General features: G+C 53.8%; 2 protein-coding genes across 2 annotated transcripts in view; both read left to right on the top strand.

Annotated features, from left to right (window-relative positions):
• PADI6 (peptidyl arginine deiminase 6) overlaps nucleotides 1-27,391 on the top strand; it is a 207,547-nt gene that overhangs the window by 135,228 nt on the left and 44,928 nt on the right. The window lies entirely within an intron of this gene.
• Nucleotides 6,244-27,391, top strand: part of PADI4 (peptidyl arginine deiminase 4) — a 41,817-nt gene continuing 20,669 nt past the window's right edge. Inside the window, exons 1-10 of the mRNA XM_055574329.1 lie at nucleotides 6,244-6,335; nucleotides 9,346-9,526; nucleotides 11,664-11,730; nucleotides 13,222-13,289; nucleotides 15,161-15,275; nucleotides 16,668-16,793; nucleotides 18,506-18,684; nucleotides 18,801-18,904; nucleotides 19,861-19,972; nucleotides 22,097-22,204. Of these exons, the coding sequence (XP_055430304.1) occupies nucleotides 6,244-6,335; nucleotides 9,346-9,526; nucleotides 11,664-11,730; nucleotides 13,222-13,289; nucleotides 15,161-15,275; nucleotides 16,668-16,793; nucleotides 18,506-18,684; nucleotides 18,801-18,904; nucleotides 19,861-19,972; nucleotides 22,097-22,204 (1,152 nt within the window). The remainder of the gene's footprint in view (nucleotides 6,336-9,345; nucleotides 9,527-11,663; nucleotides 11,731-13,221; nucleotides 13,290-15,160; nucleotides 15,276-16,667; nucleotides 16,794-18,505; nucleotides 18,685-18,800; nucleotides 18,905-19,860; nucleotides 19,973-22,096; nucleotides 22,205-27,391) is intronic.

Here is a 27,391-nt window from a genome sequence, read left to right as displayed (position 1 = left end):
CAAGGCAATCCACCCCCTTGATACGGTGAAGAAGAAAAACCATATTAATGGATGAAGAAAGAGCCTTTGAAAGATCCAATAGTCATTCATGATTCAGATTTTTGCAGATTAGAGAGAGGAACTTTCTCAACCTGATACAAGGCGTCTACAAAAAGCCTACAGTTAAGAACATACTTAATGGTGAAAAGCTGAACGCTTTCCTCACAAGACTGAGAATGAAACAAGATGATCGTTCTTGCCACTGTTATTCAACTTAATACTGAAAATTCTAGCCAGTGAGATAAAGCAACGAAAGAAGTAAAAGATATACAAATGAGGAAGGAAGACATAACACCACCCCTGTTTGCAGATGACAGGATTATTTATACAGAAAATCCCAGGGAATCCACTGAAAAACTCCCAAAACTAATAAATGAGTTTAGTAAAGTCATGGGATACAAGATTAATAGATAAAAATCGATTAAATTTTGATATACTAACAATGAACCCCGGGGGCAAAATTAAGAATACAATACTGCTTACGATCAGTCCCCCAAAATCAAATACTTAGGTGTAAATCTCGCAAAATACGTGTAAGACTTGCATGCTGAAAGCTATGAGAGGTTGATGAAAGAAGGTCTAAGTAAATGGAGAGGCAGGCCGTTCGCATGGATTGGAAAACTCAGCACAGGAAAACGTCCACCCTCCTCAAACTGATACAGAGGTTTAATACAATTACTATCAGAATCCCAGAAAGCTTTTTTTGTTGGTATATATAAGATTACTCTAAAATTATAAAAATTGCAAAGGAACAATAAGAGCTAAAACTCTTTTGACAAAGAAGAATAAAGGGGGAGCAATTAGTCTACCCCGTTTCAAGATTCAGCTACACGAGTCAAGACCGTGTGGATAGACAGACCACTGAAGGGAAGTGGAGAACCCAGCCCTCACAAGTGTGGCCAGCTGAGTCTCGGACAAAGTTGAAAAGCGATTCAACGGAGGAAGGAGAGTCTTTTCCGCAAACTGTGATGGAGCAAGGCTGTACCTTAAAACAAATGGTGTTTTCCTCTTAACGAGAGACAGTGTTTCTGTACAGCTGCTCTGAGCCAGACACTGGCAAAGAGCGGAGAAAGTTCCTGCTTTCGTGGTGCTAACATGCTCGCGTTCGCGGTCCCCAGGAGAACTCCTGGATGCTAGGGAAGGGGTGCGGACACCGGGGGTCAGAGGTAGGGTGGGGGCTACATTTGGACAGCTCCGGAGAAGGGATGCAGGGGCACTGACCTTCATCTAGCTGGCTCCCCGGCCTTTTCTCAAAGATGACATAGTGAAGGTCATGGGTATCCTGCCTCCCGTCTCAGCCCCTGATGTAATGCCATCTGTCAACGACCCACAGGTTTTCCCCCCATCACACCGCTGTGGGGTTCACATGAGTGGGTGCAGTAAAAACGGTCCATCAGAGTCAGTGTCCCCAAATCCTTCCCGAGCCTGGACGGATCCTGAGCAGAAGAGCAGGGTGAGGTGCTGGGGTGTTGCAGGCCTGCGGGAGCAGAAAGGGGAAGAGAGGGCCGGCCCGGAGCCCTTAGACAGCCCCTTAATAAGAGGGGGCGCCTGCCAGGGCGGGCCAGTCTGGATAATGCAGACACACTCCTATTTTCTACCTGAAGCTATGGACAGGCTGGGGACCTTGTGCTCCAAGGGACTTCAGATCCCTCGGCTGAGGGATCTGAGCAGGAGGCAGCTGCGTGGTGCACGGAGGGAGACGAGCAGAGCTCAGCCCGAGTCACCACTTCCCGTCTGCAGCGGTGAGGGCCGTGGCGAGTTCCCTAACCCCTGCAGCTCTCAGTTTCCTCATCTGGAAAATGGGGAGAGTGTAATTCAGACGACGTTTGCTGTGAGGATGACAGGTGCTGCCTACCAGCGGCTTGACGCAGGTAAGGGCCGCATCAGAGAGCAGAGCAAGTGAGACAGAGCTGGGCTTGAAACCCGCCTAAGAGCCGCCTGGCCTTGAGCACAGCGCCTCTCACCTCGGCAGAAACAAGACCAGGTCCTGCCCATTGGGTTACGGCGAGAATTAGAAGTAACACAGCCCGGGACTTCTCCGTTGGTGCAGTGGCTAAGACTACCCTCCCAATGCAGGGGGCCAGGGTCCAAGCCCACGTACCGCAACCAAGTGTGTGAACGCTGAAACTCAGAGTGCACGTACTGAGACACAGACGGGAGATCCCGAAACCGAGACTCGACTGAACTTAACTAAATGTTTAAAACACAAAGAAAGAATGCAGCCCAAGGACTTGGCGGCAAGACTAGCACATGGCCATGTCTGTTATCACCTTCATCCTTTAAATCTGCTTTAGACAAAACCTCATTAGACTCTAAAGAGTGCCAGGGATTTCAGAGGCATTCCATGAATAGCTAAGTAACCGACTCTGAACTGTATCAGTGGATGAAGAACACTGAAGGAATGGTCCCGCCGTCGCCTCCAAACGCGACTTTGCAGCATATGCAGTCCTCTCCTCAGTCTCCGGGAAAGATTCCTGACTCCAGTTCCTTTACCCAGGGTGACGCCATCACGATCACCCAGGAGATCCAGGAGGAGGAGAGCCAGGCTGGTCCCTGGGACATCAGCGCAGGGGCAACTGCCCAGAGGGCACTGGGCAACCCTTGGCTCAGCCTGACTTCCTCCCAGGGAGCAGCTGGGCTGGAGTTTCTGCGTTTCAGCGGGAAGAAAGGCCCTCTTTCTCCAGGGTTTCTGGCCTAGACTCTGAGCCAGCTGCCCTCACGTGTAAAAGGCTTTGCTTCCCAAGTCCCAAAGTCACCAAAGGCTCTGAAAGGGTTAATGTCTTCTGCGAGAGTGATGGCTGGGCGGGCCTCAGGGAGCCTCGCAGGAAGCTGTCCGCAGGGGCCCTGCCATGGGTCAAGTGCTGGGCTGGGTGCTGGAGAACACCCTGGTCTTCAGTCCCAGGGGTTTAGTGAGCACGCACGATGCGTCAGGAGCTGTGCTGGGTACCGAGGTGCAGCCGAAACCAACAGGGGCCCTGCTGTCAGGCTTTGTCGGGGCACCGACATTTACACCCACGCGCACACACGCACACGCGCGCGCACACACACACACACACACACACACGCAATGACAAGCTGCGGCACGTTTCAGGAAAAGAACTGAGTGCTCTGCAAAAGGATAAAGAGGGACAAAGATAAATCCACAAAGGCCCTGCCGATAACCCCAGGCACGGGCACAATGAGCACATCAGTGTTGCTTATGACGCGGAAAATCTGTAAACAGCCTTCACGTCCAGTGGTGTAACGGACCGAGTTGTGTCTCCCACTCCCGTTCACGGCATCCGGTCCCATCACTTCATGGCAGATAGATGGGGAGACAATGGAAACAGTGAGAGACTTCTTTTCTTGGGTTCCAAAATCCCTGCAGATGGTGACTGCAGCCATGAAATTAAAAGATGCTTGCTCCTTGGAAGAAAAGTTATGACCGACCTAGACAGCATATTAAAAAGCAGAGACATTACTTTGCCAACAAAGGTCCGTCTAGTCAAGGTTATGGTTTTTCCAGTGGTCATGTATGGATGTGAGAGTTGGACTGTGAAGAAAGCTGAGCACTGAAGAATTCATGCTTTTGAACTGTGGTGTTGGAGAAGACTCTTGAGAGTCCCTTGGACTGCAAGGAGATCCAACCAGTCCATTCTAAAGGAGAGTCCATTCTAAAGTCCATTCTAAAGGGTGTTCATTGGAAGGGCTGATGCTGAAGCTGAAACTCCAATACTTTGTCCACCTGATGTGAAGAACTGACTCATTGGAAAAGACCCTGATGCTGGGAAAGATTGAGGGCAGGAGGAGAAGGGGACGACAGAGGACGAGATGGTTGGATGGCATCACTGACTCGATGGACATGAGTTTGAGCAAGCTCTAGAAGTTGGTGATGGACAGGGAGGCCTGTCGTGCTGCTGTCCATGGGGTCACAAAGAGTCGGACACAACTGAGCGACTGAACTGAACTGATTGACCCCCAGTTCACATGTTAAAGCCTCGATGGTCCCATCTATAATGCCCCCATCTATAATGGGGGCATCACAATAGGAGCTACTTCGTGGGGACGTTGGCAGGAAGAAGGATTGGAACTCAGGCCTGACTAATCCCACAGTCCTGCTCTTAATTAATGAGGCAAATGCTTTGTTTCAAAGCCAGAGAAAAATTAAAAACTTCCATATATGTTAAATAGACATTTCTCCAAAGATATACAGATGGTCAAAAGGCACGTGAAAAGATGTTCAGCAGCGCTCGTTATTACAGAAATGCAAATCAAAACTGCAGTGAAGTATCACCTCATACCAGTCGCAATGGTTAGAATCAAAAGTCTACAAACAATAAATGCTGGAGAGGGTGTGGAGCAAAGGAAGGTCTCCTACACTGTTGGTGGGCATATACATTGGTTCAGTCACTATGGAGAATAGTGTAGAGGTTCCTTAAAAGAAAACTGAAAATAGAGCTCCCAGGAAACCGTAATTGGAAAAGACGTGTGCAGCCTAGCGTTTGCTGCAGCACCGTTTACAGCAGCAGGGAGCGGCCGCTGAGAGCAGGAAAGAGGGTGCGGTGTGTGTGTGCACAACGGAACACCACTCAGCCACGAAAAAGAAGGACAGAACGCCATTTGCAGTGACATGGGTTGACCTAGAGATTGTCATAATGAGCAAAGCCAGACAGAGAAAGACAAATATATGATGTTGCTTATATGCAGAATCTTAAAAAGTGGTATAAACGAATGTGTTTTCAAGACAGGAACAGTCACAGATGCAGAAAACAAGCACGATCACCAAGGGAGGAAGGAGGGAAGGATGAATCAGGAGACTGGAATTGACTATACACACGACTAGATGTGAAACAGCTAACTATTAATGATAAGAACCTACGTGTAGCAGAACCTCCTATGTATACAGGGAGCTCGACCTAATACTCTGTAATGACCGACACGGGAGTAGACTCTAAAAAGGAGTGGAAACGTGTATGTGCATAAGCGATCCACCTCGCTGTACAGCAGAAACTAGACACCATTGCAGATCCGTATGCTTCAGAGAGGACTCTGCTGACTCCAGATCCCCGAGCACGCCTGCTCTGGGTGTCGGCTGTGGGGCCCGTCCCCCCACCCCCTCACCTGCACGGGCAGGCGGTGAATGCTGCGCCCAGAGCAGGATGCCTTTGGTTCACACCCCGGCTCTGCCACTTTCTAGCCATGAAATCGCTCCGTGACTCAGTTTCTTCCTCTGGAAAATGGGGATGATAATGGTGCCGACCTCAGAGAGCCTCTGTGAGGATGAAATGAGGGAATTAACCCACCTCACAGGCTTGCCTTAGTGAGTTCTCCACACGAAGGCCAGAGAAAGATGCCGCACACACCCAGGAGAAAACCCAGGAGACTGAGCCGTCACGGGAGTGACCCAGCCTGGGGTGACTTGTCCCAAACCTGGTTAGACTTTTTTTTAAATCCCTTTTATTTTATTGCTTATTTTAATCAGAGTGTAATTGCTTTACAAAGCTGTGTTAGTGTCTGCGGTACAGCAAAGGGCATCCGCTACACACACACCCCTCTCCCTCCAGAGCTCTTCCTGCTTGCCCCTGGTCCCACGCCCAGGCCATCGCAGGGCACCGAGCCGAGCTCCCTGCGGCGAGCAGCGGCTTCCACTAGCCGTCTGCTTTACACACGGCCGTGTGTGTGTCAGTCCTACTCTCTCAACTCGTCCCCCACGCCCCTTCCCCGCTGTGTCCACAAGTCGGTCCTCTACGTCCGCGTCTCTATTCCCACCCTGCAAACAGGTTCATCAGTCTCATTTTCCAGATTCCATATACGTGCGTTCGTATACGGTGTTTGTCTTTCCTGGTTCCTCTTTGAAGGTGTAGCCCGGTCTGTGCCTCAGCCTCGCCTTCTCCTCTCTGATACCCTGTCTGGATGGACCCAGGTGTCCACGGCTACAGGGGGGATGGGGCGGGGGGATGAGACCTCAGACCGGCAGCCCCGCTCACAGGCTTCCGAAACCCTCAGCTCTTGCCAGGACGCTGACCGAGCCGGCCTGCCACCAGTCCTGGCACCAGTGCCAAATCGGGTCCCGGGCCTGGGGGCAGCTCCCGGACAGAGGAGGGGCCGAGAAGGAGGGGCTGAGCCACAGGCCGCAGGCGCTGACTCACGGCCTCCGCCGGGGCTGGGCAGATAAAGGAAGCGGCCCCAGGGCCTCCTGCAGCCACAGGGACGCACCAGCCAGCGATGGCCTGGGGCACGGTGGTCCACGTGGCCCCAGGGCAGCCCACCCAGGCCGTGTGTGTGCTGGGCACCGAGACGCAGCTGGATGTCTACAGGTGAGCAGGGGACGTTCTGGGGCCGCGGGCCGCCCTGGGGCTGTGGATGAACGGCTTCTGCTGCCACACAAGCGGGTTGGCTCAAGCTGCGGCCACTGCCGGGGAGAAGCCGGAGAGCCAGGATCCGAGTGGCCCTGGGATTCTCCTGGACTCGAGGCAGCGGTTCATCGCCACAGATGAGCGGGGATTCCCCGGGGCCTCACCGCAAAGGAAATCTAGTAGGGCAAGCTGGACCACATCCTTTCATGCCTGAGGCCGTGAAGCGCAGGGAGGGTCTGTGACTTGCCTAAGGTCGCAGAGTGCGTGGATCCTGGGAATGAGTCTGGCCTCCGGATCTCCCGGCCCTGGCCTGGTTCCCCTTGCACTATGCTGCCCTGCGCTGCTCGGTCAAGCCTCCCTCCGTGGGTGGGTAATAGCACGGGTGTGATGAGACAGGTTCTGGCATGGAGCGGCGGAGGCGGAGGTCTGGCCCTGCTATTGGTTAGCTGAGATGCCCTGGGCAACTGAGCCTCAGTTTCTTCATCTGTGAAATGGGGATTATACCCACTTTGTAGGGTGCATGCAGGGATCAAGTGTGAAAAACTTGAAAATGTTTGTTGAGTACTTAGTACAACGCTGGATCTGCCCCGGTGGTTGTTCTTTCGTTCATTCCTTCCTTCGACAAATGCTAATTGAACCCCTATTGTACCCAAGCCCCGTGCCAGGCTAAACAGGGTGGTCTAAGCCGCTCGTGGTGGGCATGGCTGGGTCGTTGCCGCTGTCGGTGGGCACAGTGCCAGCCTCCAGCTTCCGCCACCAGAGGTGGGCATCTGTGCTTCTAGAACAGTGCCCAGAGGACAGTTTGGCACATTTCCTTGAGTGTCGCTTGACTCCTGAAGCGGGGCGGCAGAACCGCAGGAAGTGTCTGGGGCCTCCCGGGGACACGGAGGCTGGCAGGAGGCTGAGAGGGTGAGGACTGAGGGGAGAGGAGGCCCGCCGTCATCCGAGCCACCCTGCGCCGGGGGAGTCTGTCCATCGGGGAGGCCTCGAGCCTGGGGTTCCAGCCCCGCTGGCTCACACAGTCACGGCAACACTCACGTCACGCTTGGCACACACAGCTCAGTCAGCCCCCTGTGAGGTAGGCAGCGCTGTCCCCATTTTACAGAAGAGGAAACTTGTTTTTACCATTTACCTTTCAGTTGTCCATTTTTTTCTATGTTGACTTTTTCTCTGTACTTGCCTTTTTGAAGGAAATTTTCCTGTTCTCTTGAAAAATTATTGCATTTTCTCCATGTATGGAAATTTATGGACTCTATTTCTATTCTTTCGGAGAATACCTTTACATTTTAATAATAAAATCTTTAAAGTGAAAGTTGCTCAGTCGTGTCCGACCCTTTGCCGCCCCGTGGCCTGTACCCCACCAGGCTCCTCTGCCCATGGGGTTCTCCAGGCAAGAGTAGTAGAGTGGGTTGCCATGCCCTCCTCCAGGGGCTCTTCCTGACTCAGGGGTGAAACCTGGGTCTCCCACATTGCAAGCAGTTTCTTTACCATCTGAGCCACCAGGGATTAAACACTATCTTAATCCTCTCTTCAATCAAGCACCTCAGAACACTTTAACTGTCATTACCCCTCCCAATTTACAGTCTGCCTTTTTTTTTCTTAATCTCACAATTTTGATATTTTTATAAACTTTTAAAATACAGACAATACTATTTAGATTAACCAAAGTATTTACCATTTTATTTGCTCACCATTCTTCCTTGCATCCAGATGCTTCTAACATTAGATATCTTCTTCTTAAGGTATGCATTGGTTTTAAATTAAAATGCCAGTTCTTCTTCACCTGAAAACATTTATATTAAAATATAACTTTATGTACACAAATAAAAGTTAATGGTTATTTTTTCAAGATACTTTGAAGATGTTACTTAACTGTCTTCTGGATTTCATTACTGTTGTTGAGAAGTCTACTTTCAATCTAATTATTATTCCTTTATAGGTGACCAGACTTTTCTTCTTTCTGGAAACCTTTAAGATCTGTTTGTCTTTGGTATTCTTAACCACAGTGAGGTGTGTGTGTCTGTGGGTGTACACGTGTGTATGTACACATAGAGAAGGGAATTATTGACAACTTCTGTCACTCTCCATATCTCAGCAATGCATCAAAGAGTATATTCTAAGAATTTCCCTGGTGATCCAGTGGTTAAGAATCCGCCTTGCAATGCAGGGGACGCAAGTTCAATCCCTGGTCTGGAAACTAAAGTCCCATATGCTGAGCCTACTGCGGCCGAGTGCCACAACTAAGACCCAAAGCAGCCAAATAAAGAAATGGGATAAATTGTTAAACAAGACTGTGCTCTAAGCACAGTCCAGTTGTTTTGCTAGAGTACTAAGCTGCCACGACTCCAGAAGCAGAAGCTTGTGTGATTCTTCACGTGTGCACACCCCTGTGTGTGCACGTCTGTGTGCAAACCTCTGGGTGTGCACCTCACTCTCCGCACACATCCATGCATGTGCCCTGGTGTGTCCCTTCCCAGTTCAAGAATCAGTCCTCTGGGTCAGGGGATTTCCTTTCTGCTCCTCATTGTCTCCTGCGGGCATGTGTGCGTGCTAAGTCGCTCAGCCGTGTCCAACTCTCTGTGACCCCATGGACTGTAGCCCACCAGGCCCCTCTGTCCATGGGATTCTCCAGGCAGGATCACTGGAGTGGGTTGCCACGCCCTCCTCCAGGGCATCTTTCCAACCCAGGGATCGACCTCGTGTCTCTTATGTCTCCTGCGTAGGCAGGCAGGTTCTTTACCACCGCGCTACTGGGGAAGCCCGCTGCCTCCTGAAAACCTCCTTATTACCACCGCGCCACCGGGGAAGCCCGCTGCCTCCTGAAAACCTCCTTATTCCCACCGGTCAGCGTCGGTGTGGCTGCCTTGTGGTCTCTGCACTGGCGGGAAAGGAGGAGCTCTGGGGCTGGCCACAGTGGGCCAGGCCCCGCCTCACCATTTCCGTCTGTCCTCCCTGTCTGTCTCCTCCACAGCTCTGCCCCCAAGGGCTACACGTCCTTCAGCATCACCGCCTCCCCAGGAGTGGTCGTGAAGGTCGCCCACAGGCCTCCAGCCAAGAAGAGTCCCACAGGCTCGTCCCAGTGGCGCCTGGAGCCTGGGCTGGACGTGAGCCTGAAGCTGAGAGCGGCCAGCGAGAGCACAGGGGACCAGCAGGTGAGGGCAGCGCGGGGCTGGGAGGCGGGGCGGCCACCAGGTCCCGACAGGTCTGCCCCTCGGCCCGTCCGGGGTCAGCAGGTCCCGACAGGCCCGCCCCTCGGCCTGTCTGGGGTCAGCAGGCCCCGACAGGTCCTAACAAGACAGAGACTCCTTGTCTTCGGCAGAGCTCATGACAGCTTGTTCCAGCCGTAGCATACTCACATTGAGATGTCGGGGGCTTACGGAGGTCAGGGTTTTGACTAAATTTATTCATCCAGCAAATGTTTAATAATCACCTTCTCTGTGCTGGGCACTGTCAGACCCTGAAGATTTTAATGAACAAGAAGGTGAGATCGCAGCCCGTGTGGTGCTTGCAGCCTATGGGCGAGCATCAGATAAGACGAACGACTGGAAACGGTGGTGTCCACTAGGAAGCGCACAGCTCGGCAGCCCCGGGAAACTGGTCCTTGCCCTTGTATTTAGCTTCTTCGGCTGCTGTAACACAGGACCACAATTTTAAAGCAACAGAAACATATTCTCTCACGTTTCTGGAGGCCGGAAGCCTGAAATCAAGGTGTCAGCAGGACCATGTCCTTGGGAATCAGTTCTTTGAGGAGAAAGTTCTTTGCCTCTTCCAGCTGCTGCTGGCTGTCGGCATCCCTGGACTGATGGCCACATGGCTCCAGTCTCTGCCCCCGGGGCCCATACCTCCTCCTCAGTCTCTCTCTGCCTCCTTCTTAGCGGGACACTTGTCACTGGACTTAAGGCCTGTCTGGATAACCCAGGATGATCACAAGGTCCTTAATTATATCCGCAAACATTTTTTTTCCCCCAAATGGGGTCACATTCACAGGATCCAGGGATTAGGATGTGGACATATCTTTTGGGGAATCACCGTTTAACCCATTGTACTCACATTGACCATAGATGGATAATCAGGGCCCTCTGGAGGGTCTCACACACAGATCTGGGCCAATAACCACTTGTTCCCAGCAGGGGAGGCCAAGCAGTCTCTCCCCGGGGGCAGAGAGTTATTTCCTGTTGTAGGAACAGACCTTGGGCATCAAAGCTGGTCAGCCAGTGAGTACTCAGGGAAAGCTTCCTGGAAGAAGCGGCAAGCTGAAAGGTGCTCTGCATGACCTACTTGAGAGGGGTAAAGAGGAGCTAGAGCTCAACACAGAGGATGTGGCCCGAGTGCGCACTCTGGATAAGAGAGGGTGAGATGTGTGTCGGGGAAGCTGAAAAAGTAGAAAGAAAGGAACGGGGAGAGAGGGAGCCGGTGTCAGAGGGTTGGCATCCGGGGCCTCTTTCTCTTGGGGAAACAGGAAGCCAACGGGAACCTTTCATGCAGGAGCAGCAAGACCGTAAATGTACGTTAGAAAGAGCCACTGGCTGCAGCGAGTGAGTCGATTAGATCTAGGCAGGGCGACCGGTCAGGAGGTGGACGCCACGGTCTAGGCGCAAGGGGACGGAAGCTGCGACGTTTCTCTGGGTGCCCGCCATCTACAGGGCAGGTCCACATGCCTCAGTGTGGCCCCTGGGAGCTCCGCTTCCTCTGGGGGCATCTCTTGGGTTTTGCCCTGGGGAACTCCCCTCGGCCCTCTTGCTTGGAAGCGTGGTTCCTGATGCTCGGCCAGGCGGGGCCCATCGGATGGGTTCTCTCTGGACTTGGAGCCTTGGGAGACAGCGGTTGGTGTCTCTTGATCTCAACAGCACCTGCCCTGAAGAGGCCAGCCCCGCTCAAAGCCCCTGCTCCCTGATCCCTGAGGGCTGGGGCCCAGCCTTTCCCAGTCTGCTTCCTCAGGCCTCCTTCCTGCCCCTGCTGGCCAGCGTTCCCTGCGGCTGTCACCCCAGCCTCCCTCTCATGCCTCTCCCATCACACCCCCAACTGCTGGACTCCTGAGGTCCCTCCCGGACCCCGACACCAGGCAGGCAGACTGAGCCCTGGCCCGGCTCCCGAAGGACCCCCTTCTACGCATCACGGTCACCTGAGTGTGTTGCTGCCCCTCCAGCCCCACGCGCTGGGGCGTTCCCCATAGGCTGGGGGCCCCGTCCTTGTCTCCTCAGCACCCCGCTCCGAGCCGGCATGCAGCAGGCCGTGTGGTGCGTGTTGAATGACTAAGGATGCCACTCACGGCTCGCTCCTGTTCCGCAGGTTCAGATTTCATACCATGGACCCGTGCCCACCCCGGCTGAAGCCCTGCTCTACCTCACTGGGGTCGGTAAGTGATGCCCAGCAGCTCGGAGCTCAGCCCCCTGCCCTGCACACACCCCGCGCAGGAGAGACTACACCCCGACGCTTACTTGAGACCAAGTGGAGAAAAGAAAAATTCTAGACAGCCATACATCTGGTAGTTCATAAGCATTCCTTCCCCAGTCAGTGAACCACAAATACAGCTGGAGATGGGGCATTTGCAGGGAGATTCAATTACATCTCAGTATTTTATTTCTCAGCTTAGGGATTGGCATGTGGATTTTCGACATATGAATCTCTATACCTTTTTGAAACCTCAAATATTTATGAGAAAAATAGATGATGATACTGTCTTATACAATAATACAGACCAGTATCCCCCAAATGATTTACATCCCACCTTCACCATTTTTGCCATATCAGTGATCTATACTCATATTTATTTAGTATTCTTCTTCAAATAAAGTATGTTTGAACTTGCCTTCATAGTGGACAATAATATCATAATACCAGCATTATTTAAATGTACATTAAATATATGAACAGCATGTGAAGGTTTCGTTCATTTATTTCATAATAAATGTCATTTATTTATTTCATTAATAAATATGAATATAAATAATTTTCATTCATTATTTCACTAAAACACATTTTAACAATTTTATTATTATTATTTAGCACTTACTCTATGCTGGACAGAGTGCCAAGACTTTACATTTAAACCTTACAACAATCCGATGAAATTGCCACTGTTATTATCCCATTTTACAGGTGAAGAAACTGAGGTACAAGAGGTAAAGAGACTTGCCCGAGATCACACAGCTGGTTAGCCAGGGAGCCAGGGCGTTCTGGCCGCCGAGTGCCGTGCGCTCCGGCTCAGCACTGACACACAGCTGTGTGTGCACAAGGTCATCCAGGCCAGTCTCATTCTGTGATCTCATAAGGTCACCGCTCGGTTATCACTGGAATGGTCGTGTTGCCGAGTGTTCTGATGAGGGAAGCATGTGCTTTCTCCCCCATGCCGTGTGGACAGAGCAGCTCTGTGCTTTGTCCCATGGTGCACGGAACGGAAAGTCAGGTGGGACGGAAGCAGCCACTGTGCCCCCTCTGCAAGCTCACGGGGGCTGAAGGTGCGGCCAGAGGCTCCTGTGAGGGGCAAGTGTCCTCCTTGCAGGAGCTTTGCCTCACACTCCCGTTGGGGTGGCTGGGAACTCTTTCAGAAGCCCTGGGGTGGGGGGCGCACGGGTCTGGTTGGCATCCCGGTTGTGGCATGGCCTCCCACCCAAGGAGGATGCCTGTGGTCAGGAGCCCCTGCTCTTCTGTCTGAATTGCAGCCAGACTTCTTCTTGGGGGACATGGGGAGTCTTACACCCTGTGTCTCCTCTGAAGGGGAAGCAAAAAAGCCTTCGTGCAGGTAAGTCTCCTGGGGAAAGGACTGTCCATCTGGGGCCAGACCAAGTGCCCCATCCTTGGTCTGGTATCCTCACCAACCCTCTCCTCTTATTTGCTGGGATTTCAGAAATCTCCTTGAGTGCAGACATCAGCCGCACTGGCAAAATGAAGCCCACGGCAAGCGTGAAGGACAAGGTACGCACAGCTTGACCTCGGCCGGGCCCTGAATGGCCTCCGGACTCTGCTGGGCTCGCCTCACACGCCCCCTGGTGGTGATGGGATGAACAGCGGTGTGCTTCATATATAGCCAAGAAAAAAGTTCAGAAGAAAAAGAAAATTAAAATCTCCAATACCATTATTGCTTTGGTTTATATAGGCCCCATCGAGTCTGCAAAACTAGATTTTCATGATTGCACATTCAGAGAACGTGTCATCCCACAAACTGAAAACTAGATTCATGCACAGCAGAGAAAATTTGCAGGCAGGTCAGGACCCTGACCCAAAAATCTAGGCTGTGGAGAGTTCCCTGATGGCCCAGTAGTTAGCGCTCCACGCTTCCACTACAGGGGTCCTAGGTTCAATCCCCGGCTGGAGAATTAAGATCCCGCATGTGGGACTTCCCAGTAATAATGAATCCACCCACCAACGCAGGAGACATAAGAGATGCGGGTTCAATCCCTGGGTTAGGAAGATCCCCTGGAGGAGGGCATGGCAACCCACTGCAGCATTCTTGCCTGGAAAATCCCACGACAGAGGAGCCTGGTGGGCTGCAGTCCATGGTGTCACACAGAGTCGGACACGCCCGAGCGAGTAAAGAGCAACAACATGCCTCATAGCATGGCCAAAAAAATGCCCTATGCGACTGGCGGGCGAGGTTCACACGGGGTGGATAATAGAGAAAAGAGGCAGTGGATGGCCGAGGGAAGGGGGCGGGTGGGGCAGGGAGTGTATGCTGCAGAAATGCAGGGTGCTGGGGTACACAGGTGACGAGTTGCCTTAAACCTCAGGGGAAACCCCAAAGCTGCCTGCACATTTTTATGCTGATCTAGCCTTTAATTAACTAATTAATATTTTTTTTTTGGCCACGCTGCGCAGCTTGCAAGTTCTTAGTTTCCCTGCCCCAGACAGGGAAAATGCCAAGACCTTTTCACTGGGCATCAGGGCAACCCCACACGCTGGTGTGCTCTTAAGGACGACAGGGCCTGTCAAACATTAAGGTCCCCTGTGGGACCGGTCAGCAGCGAAGGGAAGACTTGCAGCTCTGGGGGTGGAACCCGTCCTTCTGTCTTTCCCAAATTGCAGTCATTGCCCGGGGCAGGACGCTCTGCTACAAGCAGAAGATGTCGTCACTGTTTAGAGTCTTGATGGGAGGGGTGCTCCATTTGCTTTCATCTTCACAGAGATAGCAACCAGCTGCGAAGAATAGTGCCCACACTTTCATGAAAGAGTTAATTAAGAGTTCTCATAAGAGGAACTATTTAGATCTGAATCTTGACACAAACGTTTAGCTCAGCTTGGTTTGCCAATTCAACAGTTTTTAAAAGCTGTTGATATCAATTTTACTGTCTTGGGCTCCTATCTTCATTTTTTAAATTTTTTTAAAGATTTTTTTTTTTAATCTGGACCTTTTTAAAGTCTTTACTGAGTGTGTTACAGTATTGCTTCTGTATTTCTTTTTTTTAATGTGGACATTTTTAAAGTCTTTATTGAGTGTGTTACAGTATTGCTTCTGTTTTACGTTTTGAGCTTTATGGCCATGAGGCATGTGGGGTTTTAGCCCCTCCTTGAGGGATCAAACCCACACCCCTGGCACCAGAAGGCAAAGTTGTAACCACTGAGCCACCACGGAAGTCCCTCGGGTTCCTTTTCTAAAATGGATGAACTGAATTTGCTTATGGCTTTGGGGGAAGGCAAAAATCCACTCTCGGGACCAAAATACTACCTGATGTGGGAGCAAGATGTGTAAACCACGCAAGCCTGCGAGGAGCTGGGCAAGGTGGCGGGCTTCCCCAAGAGAGGGAGGGCACACGTGTTCCTAAGCCTGCCTGTCTCTGCTGGGTCCACAGAGGGCCTGGACCTGGGGCCCCCGAGGGCAGGGCGCCATCCTGCTGGTGAACTGTGACAGAGACAACCCCGACTCTTCCGCCGTGGACCACAAGGACGAGCAGCTTGACGGCCACGGTAACGACCCCCAAGATCTAGTGGAAATCGGGCTTTTGTCTGTTTGTAAAGCCTTTCGTCCTGAGCCTGGCAACAGCGCTCAGAGGTCAGGCTTATTGGAAGCATGCTCTTGTTAGCACACGGGTTACGTAGGTGAAGGAATGGACAAGGGTCCTGAGAGGGCAAGTGACCCGCCCAAGGTCACACAGCAGCCAGGGGAGGGTTGGGAGCAATGTCAAGCGTCCCAGCGCCTCCTCCAGGGCCCAGGTTCCATCCCTAGCCTGTTGCCTAATCCAAATTTCTGCTCTCAGGTCAAGTCTGGGGCCCCAAATAATTTAAAATAAAAGCCTGACTAGAGCCCCAAACTCAGATCAGAGCGGCCCTGAGCCCCGGCCAGACTGGGCACTGCTCCAACCAGTTCAGAATTATTAACTCAATTGATCCTTCAGAAGTATGTATGGTTCTCATCCCACTTTACAGATGGGAAAACCGAGGTACAGGAAGTTAAGCAACTTGCTCCGGGTCACACAGCCAGTAGTGTGTGGCTCAGGATTTGAGCCCGGGCATCCTGGCACCAGGGCAGGTTTAGGAGCCCTGCTGGCACACCTCCGAGTGGGGGCCAGGATGGGAGACGCTCGGCTCAGCTGCACTGCAGGCGGGAGCCCAGGGAGTGAGGTCACTTGGCCAGGGCAGCAGCGACTGCCTTCCTGCGGGAGTTGCTAGAGTGGCCTAGATGGATGCAGTTTGAAGCTGCGTGCAGTTGGCGTGTCCTGATGCCAGGGAGCAGCGTCTCCACGGCGCCTGGCACGCACGTGCCTGTGTGGACCCTCCCAGGATGAGGTGCTGTAATGCGGACTTGGCGCCCGTGACTGCACCCTTTCCGCGCGGGCTCTGTGCTTAGCCCTGCGTGCTGACAAGGAAGCAGAGGCGTGGAGCGAGGAAACGACTCCCCAAGCTCACACAGACCCAGGGCTCACGCCCCACCCACTCCAGCGCCCTTAACCACGCGACTCTTGTCCGACTCTGCTTTCCCCACGTCTTTGTCAGCCACCATTCAGGCCAGTTCATCTCCCGCGGGCCCCGGGGAGAAACTTCTCCACTCATTCATTCAGTCCACAATTACTGAGCATCTGCCTCGCGCTCGGCCTTGGTCTGGATGTTTCTCAGAGCTGGGAACAAAGCAACAAGCAAGACAGATGTGGTTTCTGCCTCGCCAAGCTAACATCCTAAGCTCATCCTGGTGGGAGAGGTCATGCCCAAACCCTGATTCGCTTTAATTCTAAAATGAAAACTGTCACTTAAAAACTGGAAAGAGCATAAAGAAAATAAAGCCAGGTGACGAGATAAAGGGTGGTCCTGGGGGGAGGGTGGTCTCGGGGGCTAACGTCTCAGGCCTTGCCCTTCTCTTTCCAGACCTGGAGGACCTGTCCCTGGTGACCCTGAGCACCAAGACCCCCGGGGACTTTTTCAGCAAGCACCAGCTGGTGCTCCACGTGGCCAAATCTGAGATGGACAAAGTCAGGGTGTTTCAAGACAACGGTGAGTCGTCTCTGGCTGTCACCTCAGTGTTGCCTTCTGCCCCGCCAAAGGGACTCGGCCTCTCCACACCCTCCTCGGGAGGAAAACTCCCGAGCACCTCCCCCGTGCCAGGGTCTAAGAATCGAGGAAGCAGCAGGGAGCGAGCTGGAGGGCCTCTCTGAACGGATGGGCACAGAAAGGGGGCAGACAAGACGCAGGCAACAGACGAGGTCTGGTGCTGGGCGAATGCAGAGAAGGGCCCGCCCTCCCTCCCAAGCACTGCTGAAGCTGATCTTGTGTGTCCGGCTCCTCTCTCTGTTTCACACACATGCGCAAACTCTTGCAGGAGCTGTTTTGTTCTTGTTTTTTAAAGCAATTGGGTTTTTTGTTTGTTTTCCTTTTTTTTTTTTGGCCACGTCATGTGGCATGCAAGACCCTAGTTCCCCAACCAGGAACTGAACCTTCTCCCGCTGCGGTGGAAGTGCGGCGTCTTACCCATGGGGCTGCCGGAGAAGTTCCCACAGGGGTTGTTGACTCCAAGCTGACTGCACATAATAACTGTAACATGTAATCATGTGTTCAACAATCTGCTGATCAGAAGCATCAGTAGCTTCTCAGTGGCTCAGGGTCCCCCGCCACCCCGTGCTAGGTCAGCTCTAGGCACAGGGAACAGAGCAAAGAACTTAGCAAAGTCTCTGCCCTCGGCAGGATGGGGGTGATGATGCGTGAAAAATCGTCTGCAGCCTCAGAAGGCGCTAAATGCTGCACAGAGGGATGCAGCAGGGGAGGGGGAGGGCGGTCGGGGAGAGCCCCCCAGAAGGTCGCTGAGCACTGGGAGATGGAGGAACATCAGGCACTCTGGGGCGGGGGGACCAAGGGTGCAAAGGCCCTGAGGTGGGCTGTGCCCGCGGGCTCGAGGATGCAGGGAGGCCAGTGTGCTGAGCGCCAGGCAAGGTTTACGAGGGTGAACAGGGTAGAGAAGAGAGGCCAGAGGGGAGGGGCCGGCCTCAGAGGCAGGAAACGACTGTGGCTTCTCGTCTGTACGGGGTGGGGGCCTATGAGGGCTGTGCCAAGGAGCAGCCCGACCTGACTTACTTCCATTCAGAACTCAGGGATTAGACTGACGTTGTTTTGGCCACAAACCAACCCTTGCCTCAGTGGACGTATCACCTCCTCCAGGAAGCCCTCCCTGACCTTCCAGCACTCATTGCTGTCTGTGATTTTGACTGTCTTTTCCTCTCCCTGAGGCAGCGCGAGTGGTGGAGAACCCGCCTGCCGATGCAGGAGACATAAGGGACCTGGGTTCGATCCCTGGATCAGGAAGATCCCCTGGAGGCGGGCACGGCAGCCCACTCCAGTATTCTTGCCTGGAGAATCTCATGGACTGAGAAGCCTGGTGGGCTAGGGTCCATAGGGTCGCAGAGTCAGACATGACTGGAGCGACTTATCCAGTAGACCGTGCCCTCCCTGGGGCCAAGGACAAAGGCTGTCTCCCTGATCCTTCGGGGTCAGCTGCGAGCAGGTGAAAGGCAGGGAGTGGGCGAGAGAAAGAACGGACCATCACGTATGCTGGGCTTTCTGTAGCACTGGGGGGGGACGTAGGCACCCCCATCGCGCCAGTCCTGGGCCTCCATCCGGTGATGTCGCGGCTGAGGCTCAACCCTCTGCTCCTGAGAAGGGGCTCGGGCTCCTCAGAGACAGGAATGCGGCGCTGACCCCCTTCTCGCTCCCAGGGGGCCGGCAGCCCTACCGGTACAGTGCGGTCCTGGGGCCAGAGCGCCCGTCTCACCTGCTGGAGCTCCCGGGTGGCCGGCACAGCACACACTTCTACGTGGAGGGCCTGGCCTTCCCCGACGCCAGCTTCCCGGGGCTCGTTTCCCTCCACCTCTCCCTGCTGGACGTGTCCAACCCGGTAGGCCTGGGGAGCGGGGGGTGGCTCGGCTTCCAGGCCCCGGCCCAGCTGGGGAGGGGCCCCCCGTGTGCCTGGCTGCTCTCACAGCCCCTCTCTTGCCCTCCCCACCCCCGCAGGAGCTCCCCCAAAGCCCGCTTTTCCAGGACAGCGTGGTCTTCCGTGTGGCCCCCTGGATCATGACCCCCAACACCCAGCCCCCGAAGGAGGTGTACGTATGCAGGTGAGGGGCCCTGGAGGGCCGGGGCAGGGCCCAGACACACGCACCCCACCCAGGGAGACCCTGGAGCAGGACCCCGGAGAGCTTCGTGCCCGGCGGTGTGGATGGGGGCAGGGGTGCTCCCGCTGCGGCCGGCTGAGGGCGGGGGGTGGTTGGAGCCGTAAGCGGGCAGGGAACATCGTGGGCACTCAGCCAGGGGCTTGGTTGGAGCCATAAGCGGGCAGGGAACATCATGGGCACTGTTTCCCTGTCACTTTCTGGCCTGAGGCATCCTGAGGGTGGCTTTAGCGCCTGGGGGACTTAGGACTTCGCCAGACCCGGAAGATGAGAGCTCTGGTCCTCTGGGCGAGGCCTCGGGGCTCCCACGAGGGCGGCCCTGCACACGGAACCCCGGACACTCATTTCAAATGCCCGTTCCTGACCAACCTCTGAGCTTGCGTTCCCCACCCCGGGGCAGGACACATGGCGGGGGGCCCCGGGCGTCCATCCCGCGGTCAGCGAGCCCCTGATAACCACACAGGGCCTCGGGGGGCCTTCCCCCCCTCCCGGCCTCTTCCTGTCACTTGGGGGCAGGAGGGCTGTGAGTGTAACCTGGTGGTCAGGATGCAGCCTGGAAGCCAGCAAGGCCTGGACCTGAATGCATGTGGCATGACCTTGACTCTCACCTCCGCGCTCTGCCTTCTGCTCGCTGGAAGGTTGCCCGCTGGTCCCACCCCCGGGTTGTCAGCAGAGTTCAGGGAAGCAGTGTGCTGAGAGCAGGCAGACAGGGCGCGTGGGGGTCTCCATCGGGCTCCAGGGGTCTCGAAACACCCACCATGGGGGTCCTGTCCTGTGTCCCGGCCTCAGCTCCTGCGCCTGCTCCACCCTGAGTCCAGCCGGCCTCCTCAGAGCCCAGCCAAGGCCGCTGGGTGCGGAATCAGGGGCACCGAGGACCTTTTCTTTCTTCCTGATCGTTCTAGGGTATTTGAAAACGAGGACTTCCTGACGTCACTGACCGCACTGGCCAAGAAAGCCAAGTGCAAGCTGACCGTCTGTGCACAGGAGGAGAGCGTGGACGACCGGTGGATGCAGGTGTGTGCCTTCGGGGCAGGCGGGCTGGGCATGCGGGAGGCACGCCCGGAGGGTCCAGGGACACGGGGCCCCGGCTTCATGGGCTTGGCCCCACATCCTGCTGGCCACCCTTCCTCCCCCCGGGCGAGGAGTTAAGAGCATCCTAGGGTCCCCGCAGACGGGGGAGGCTCAGGAAAGTGACCCTACTGACATTTAAACAGCCTGCTAGCTGTGTCACTGAGATGACCTCCTTCCTGCTTGGAAATTCTCAGATGACCTCAGGAAACTGAACAAATGCTGCGAAGCTCGGGGGCTAGGGCTCAAGCGGCCGGTCCAGTGGCCCTGCCTCCAGGCCAGGCCACAGCCCTGCTCCAGTGTCTTCCGAGGCACCCGTGTCCCCCTCTCAGCTACCTCCCGATCCAGTGGCCCCACGTCTGCCACCCTCAATCAGCACTCCTTTCTAACCCCCAAATGTGGCCTCCCTGGTGACTCAGACGGTAAAGAATCTGACTGCAATGCAGAAGACCCGGGTTGGATCCCTGGTCAGGAGGATCCCTGGTCAGGAGGATCCCTGGGTCAGGAAGATCCCCTGGAGAAGGAAATGACAACCCAGTCCAGTACTCTTGCCTGGAGAATCCCATGGACAGAGGAGCCTGACGGGCTACAGTCCACGGGGTCGACCGCAAAGAGTCAGACGCGACACACACACAACCCCCAAATAATGCCCTCTCTTCCTCTCCTATCATTCCACCTGTGTTAGATCAAACAGATGAAATGGCTGAAACGTCACCATTCTTTATCTCAGAGAATGGCAGTTTGAACCCCCAAGATGGTTCAGCCTAGTAGTGTTTTATGGCCAACGTCACGCCTGCCGGCTGGAATACAAGCCAGGTGTGCCCCCGATCCGACCTGCACCCTCCCATCTCTGTCCCAGGGGCTCAGCTGGGGCCTTACCCGCCCTCTTTTGGGACAGGATTACCTCTGCCCTCCAGGCTCCAACTCAGAAGCACTCTTTTATTATTATTATTATCCATTTGTGGCTTCCCTTGTGGCCCAGTTGTTAAAGAATCCACCTGCAATGCGCAAGATCTGGGTTCAATCCCTGGGTTGGGAAAATCCCTTGGAGAAGGGAAAGGCTACCCATTCCAGTGTTCTGGCCTGGAGAATCCCATGGACTGTACAGTCCATGGGGTCGCAGAGTTGGACATGACTGTGCGGCTTTCACTTCACTCTCATCGCTCATTTGTATTAGAGAATCGGTGTTTCACAACGCTGTGCCAGCTTCTGCTCTGCAGCAAACTGAGTCAGCTAGACACGTACACGTGCTGGGCTGTGTCACTCAGTCGTGTCTGCCCCTTTGTGACCCTGTGGACTGTGGCCCGCCAGGCTCCTCTGTCCATGGGATTCTCCAGGCAAGGATACTAGAGTGGGTTGCCATCCCCTCCTCCAGGGGATCTTCCTGACCCAGGAATCAAACCCAGGTCTCCCACATTGCAAGCAGATTCTTTACCATTGGAGCCACCAGGGAAGCCCAAGAACACTGGAGTGGGTAGCCCATCCCTTCTCCAGGGGATCTTCCCGACCCAGAAATAGAACCGGGGTCTCCTGCAGGGCAGGCGGATCCTTTACCAGCTGATCTGCAGCGAAGGCCACACATAGACGTGTATCTACGCTTTCTTAGATTCTCTCCCCATTTGGGTCATCATGGAGCGCTGGGTAGAGTCCCCTGTGCCACACTAGAACCTCTTTAAGAAGTCTCCCCTGCGCCATCCCAGCTGCGTTGGGAGTCCCCCTCTGTGTTCCCGCGGATGCCTCCCCTCCTTCCCCTCCCCTTCTAGCTCTGGGTGCTGAACACCCAGCTCTTGGGTTGCCCCTCGAGCTCAGAGCCCATGGCTGGTACACCATGGGTCCCTGGCACCCACCAGGAGCAAGAGTGAAGGGCACCCAGGTTGATTCCGCTGCACGTGGATTCAAGTACAGGACAGTAAGCTCTGCTTTCCCAGAGCCCCTCTTCTGGGGTTGAATAACCCAGTGCATTTGCCCTTGACCCCACGGAGAGAGAGAGCAGATGGTTCTCCAGCCCCCATCCCTGCCCCGGGCGATGGGAGCAGGTGTGACAGCCTCCCTGCCCCTGTCCCTGCGCAGGACGAGATGGAGATCGGCTACACCCAAGCCCCGCACAGGACGCTGCCCGTGGTCTTTGACTCCCCGAGGAACAGAGGCCTGAAGGACTTCCCCATCAAGTGCATGCTGGTACGTGCCGCGCGGGGTGGGCGCAGGGTGAACGCCCGGCTCCCGCCTCCTTCCTGGCTTCCATCCCCCGCCCCACACTGAGCACCCGCAGGTGCGTAGGGCCGCAGGACGCCGAGCGGCCATCGCACGGGTGGAGGGGCAGTTTTATTAAATTATCTGTCTTATCTGTCGTTATCTTTGTTTTTAAGTTTGTATTTCTCTGTGTGTATGCGTGCTCAGCTGTGTCCAACTCTTTGCAACCCCCTGGACTGTAGCCCTCCAGGCTCCTCTGTCCATGGGATTCTCCAGGCCAGAACACTAGAGTGGGTCACCATTTCCTCCTCCAGGGGATCTTCCCGACCCAGGGATTGAACCCAAGTCTCCTGCATTGGCAGGCGGGTTCTTTACTGCTGAGCCACCAGGGAAGCCCTTTTTAAAGTTACTATTTTATTTTAATTTTCTTTTTCAGCTGCATGGCTTGACTTGCGGGATCTTAGTTCCCTGATCTGGGATCAAACCCGCACTCCGTGTGTTGCGAGCGCAGAGTCTCAGCCACTGAATCTTCAGAAAGCCTCTGGCTGGGATATTTTTGTTATGTAATGAGATCTGGGTTTGCCTTTCTCAAAGCCCTTTCTGGCTATGAGCTCGAGCTGTTCCTCAAGAAACCCTGCTGAGCATGTAGGTCGGGTGCGGGCACTCTTGTTCCACTGCAGATGCTCTTGGGACCTCCCTGGTGTCCGGCGGTTAGGACTCTGCACCTCCACTGAATGGGGCACAGGTTCAGTCCCCGGCCAGGGAACTAAGACCCCTCATGCCTTGTGGTGTAGCCAAAAGAAAAAAAGATGCTCTTCTGCAAGGTGGGGGTAGGGCCCGGACCAGAACCTTCCTCAGCATCCAGCTGGAGGCTCTGTCTTTTAGGTGGGAGTGTGACTTTCAGGGGCTCCCCTTGGGACACGCAGGGTGTTCAGGACCAGAGTGGGCATTTCCTCGGTGTGACTTTATCAGCCAAGGTCTCTACATGTGTTTACGGGGTCAGGTGAGGGCAACATATAACTGAGTCATGCTTGACTAACTGGGTAGCTTCCTGCAAACTCAGCACAGAATAATAAAAACGTTAACAACTATAAAAATGGTTACATTTGGGGGCTCACGTCCTGGGGCAGCCACAGTGCTGAGGGCCTACATGAGCTCATTTAATTTGTCTGATAACCTCTAATAGTAGATGCTATTACTAGGCCCATTTTATAGATGAAGAAACTCAGGCTCAAAAGGTGAAGCGGCTTTCTCGAGGTCACACAAAAAGACAGCTAAGTTGGAACTCAAAGCAGGCCATGAGCACCCTGCCCCTGCTTTATCAGAGGGGCCCCAGGCCTGTGCTCTGAGCCCTGACAGCCCCTGACCTCAGGCACCCAGAGAAGACGAAGGAAAGACCGCGGGTGCACGCTGTGCTGCGGTGAACAGCTTTCCAAGGAGCCTTCGGTTCCCCGAAGGGAAAGGGGGTGACCTGGCCCACGCAGGAGGCTTTGAAAGGAAACCTGAGTTTAACTTGCTGGCTCTCCTGTGCGGCGTGCTGCTGACGCAGGGATTTAGTTGGGGTCATGACGTCTCTGCCATTCGGTTCAGTTCAGTCGCTCAGTCGTGTCTGACTCTTGACATCCCCAGGGACTGCACCACACCAGGCCTCCCTGTCCATCACCAACTCCCGGAGTTTGCTCAAACTCATGTCCATCGAGTCGGTGATGCCATCCAACCATCTCATCCTCTGTCGTCCCCTTCTTCTCCTGCTTTCAATCTTTCCCAGCATCAGGGTCTTTTCAAATGAGTCAGTTCTTCGCATCAGGTGGCCAAAGTATTGGAATTTCAGCTTCAGCATCAATCCTTCCAATGAGTATTCAGGACTGATTTCCTTTAGGATGTACTGGTTGGATCTCCATGCAACCAAAGGGATTCTCAAGAGTCTTCTCCAACACCATAGTTCAAAAGCATCAATTCTTTGGTGCTCAGCTTTCTTTATAGTCCAACTCTCACATCCATACATGACCACTGGAAAAACCATGGCTTTGACTAGACAGAACTTTGTTGGTAAAGTAATGTCTCTGCTTTTTAATATGCTGTCTAGGTTGGTCATAGCTTTTCTTCCAAGGAGCAAGTGTCTTTTAATTTTATGGCTGCAGTCACCATCTGCAGTGATTTTGGAGCCCAAGAAAATAAAGTCTGTCACTGTTTCCACTGTTTCCCCATCTATTTCCCATGAAGTGATGGGACCGGATGCCATGATCTTAGTTTTCTGAGTGTTGAGCTTTAAGCCAACTTTTTCACTCTCTTTCACTTTCATCAAGAGACTCTTTAGTTCTTCTTCACTTTCTGCCATAGGGTGGTATCATCTGCATAACTGAGGTTATTGATATTTCTCCCAGCAATCTTGATTCCAGCTTGTGCTTCATTCAGCTGGGCATTTCTCATGATGTCCTCTGCATAGAAGTTAAATAAGCAGGGGGACAATAAACATACTTGTACTCCTTTTCCGATTTGGAGCCAGTCTGTTTTTCCATGTCTAGTTCTAACTGTTGCTTCTTTACCTGCATACAGATTTCTCAGAAGGCAGGTAAGGTGGCCTGGTATTCCCATCTCTTTAAGAATTTTCCACAGTTTCTTATGATCCACACAATCAAAGGCTTTAGCATAGTCAATAAAGCAAAAGAAGATGTTTTTCTGGAACTCTCTTGCTTTTTTGATGATCCAACAGATGTTGGCAAATTGATCTCTGGTTCCTCTGCCTTTTTTAAATCCAGCTTGAACATCTGGAAGTTCATGGTTCATGTTCTGTTGAAGCCGGGCTTGGAGAATTTTGAGCGTTACTTGGCTAGTGTGTGAGATGAGTACAATTGTGTGGCAGTTTGAACATGCTTTGGCATTGCCTTTCTTGGGGATGGGAATGAAAGCCGGCCTTCCTATAGACGCCTCAGACAGAGGAAGGCTGTGGTGGCGCCTTAGCCCCACGTCGGTCAGGGCTGTTAGTCACTGTGCTCAGTCGCTCAGTCGTGTCCGATCTTGGTGACCCCGTGGACTGCAGCCCACCAGACTCCTTTGTCCAAGGAAGTCTCCAGGCAAGAATACTGGAGTGGGTTGCCATGCCCTCCTCCAGGGGGTCTTCCCAAACCAGGGATCAAACCCAGGTCTCCTGCATTGCAGGTGGATTCTTTACCATCTGAGCCACCAGGTCTGGGGCAGCTTGATTCAAATCACTCAGGAAAAGAATTGGGGATAGGGGATAGGGACTTCCCTGGGCTTTCCTGGTGGCTCAGATGGTAAAGAATCCATCTGCCATGCAGGAGATGCAGGTTTGATCCCTGGGAATGGCTACCGAGTCCAGTATTTTTGCCTGGAGAATTCCACAGACAGAGGAGTCTGGCGGGCTACAGTCCATGGGGTTGCAAAGAGTCAGACCGGACTGAGTGACTAACACTTTCACACTTACTTTTTGAGGGACTTCCGTGGTGGCTCAGTGGTTCAGAATCCTCCTTGCAATGCAGGCGATGTGGGTTCAACGTCTTGTTGGGGAACTAAGACTCCCCCTCGCCTGGTCAGGGAGTTAAGACCTGATGCAGCCAAATAAATAAATAAAAATAAATTTTATAAAAAGAATTGGGATAAGAATCAACCTCCTCACCAGGCTACAGCCGCACCTGCTTCTCCAGCCCTGGGCCACTTCCCTGCCCCTCTCCTGGCTCCAGCCCCACTGGCCTCCTTCCTGGTCTTCAAGCGTGCCCGGCTTGTGCTCACCCCGGGCCTTCGCACCTGCTGTTTCCGCTGGCTGCAGTGCCTGCCGCCGTTCAGGGTCTGGCTGCTCCTCCACCTTCAGGTCTCAGCCTCCGTGCCCTCAGGGAGGCCAGCCTGAGGCAGAAGGACCCTCCCACGCCCCTGGTATTCTCCACCTGCCTGTTCCTCCTGGAGTCTCTGTTATACATCACCAGCCTGCTTACTTCCCAGCCTCTGCCTCCCAGATAAGCTGGAAGCACCACGCAGGCAGGGGCTGGGCCATGGTGCCATCACTGTTCACCAGGCACTTGGCACGCAGCCTGATACACGGGGGCCGTTCCTTCTACAAGGCGACGTCAGTAAACTTTAAACCAGTAAATGGAGCACCAGGGGCGCTTGCCATAAATAGAAGTGTTTAACCTTGAAGTTAAACGGAATGAAAACAGAGAGTGCTGTTAAATCCATCTTCACACAAAGGACTGCAAAAGCTCAGAACCAAGGTTTTGCTCTCCATTTGTTAAGACAGGAGGTGAGTGGGTGTTAAGGGTGGATTTGTCCCACCGCTCTGAGACCTTTATTTTTGACGGACGAGCAAGACTGGAGGAGAACCTGGACACCTTCTAAGTCTGTGCTGGGATCGATGGCCAGGGCATCTCCTGCACACCCCGCTCCGGGGGACCCCCTTCTGCAGACAGTCGAAACCCCTTGACTGCAGCAACCCAAGCCTGCGGCCTTTGCACCTGTCATCTCATGGCGACAGCCAGGGCAGAGACTTGGGTGAATTTGTCATCCCTTCATCAGACATTCTTTGAGCACGTACTCTGTGTCCAGCCCTGTTCTAGGCCGTAGGGATCTATTGCTGAGCAATGCTAAGGCGCCTACCCTCATAAGCGTTGTCATTCTAGCTCAGAGAGATAGACAAATGAAATAGTCAGGGGAGGCCTCCTTGAGAAGCTAACAGTGGAGCAAACACTCCAAAGAGGTGAAGGAGCTGACTCGGTGGATCTGGGAGAAGAGGGTTCTGGGCGGTGGGACAGGAACGATAAGGTTTTTTTTTTTTTGGCTGCACTGGGTCTTCGCTGCTGCACGGGCTCTCTCTGGTTGCAGAGGGTGGGCGCTCGGGTGTGCGGGCTCAGTGGCCGGGGCACACGTGCTTGGTTGCTCTGCGGTACACGGGATCTAGTTCCCAGACCAGGGATCGAACCCGTGGGCCCCGCACTGGCAGGCAGGCTCTTAACCACTGGAACCCCAGGGAAGGCCAGAACAGTAAGTCTAATGAATAAATAAATTACATTATATGTTGGGAGGTGACGTCAAGTACTACAGGAAAAGAAAGCGGAATCACAGGGCTGCCGGCTGCCAGAGCGCTGGGGGGATTAGATGGCGACTTTAAATGGAATGGTTAAAAGAGGCCTCATCGAGAAGCTGACACCAGAGCAAAACCCCACA

Source organism: Bubalus kerabau, chromosome 3 (assembly GCF_029407905.1).
Source record: "Bubalus kerabau isolate K-KA32 ecotype Philippines breed swamp buffalo chromosome 3, PCC_UOA_SB_1v2, whole genome shotgun sequence".
NCBI lineage: Eukaryota > Metazoa > Chordata > Mammalia > Artiodactyla > Bovidae > Bubalus > Bubalus kerabau.
Note: the sequence above shows the minus strand (reverse complement) of the source record. Positions and strands in the feature narration are given on the sequence as shown.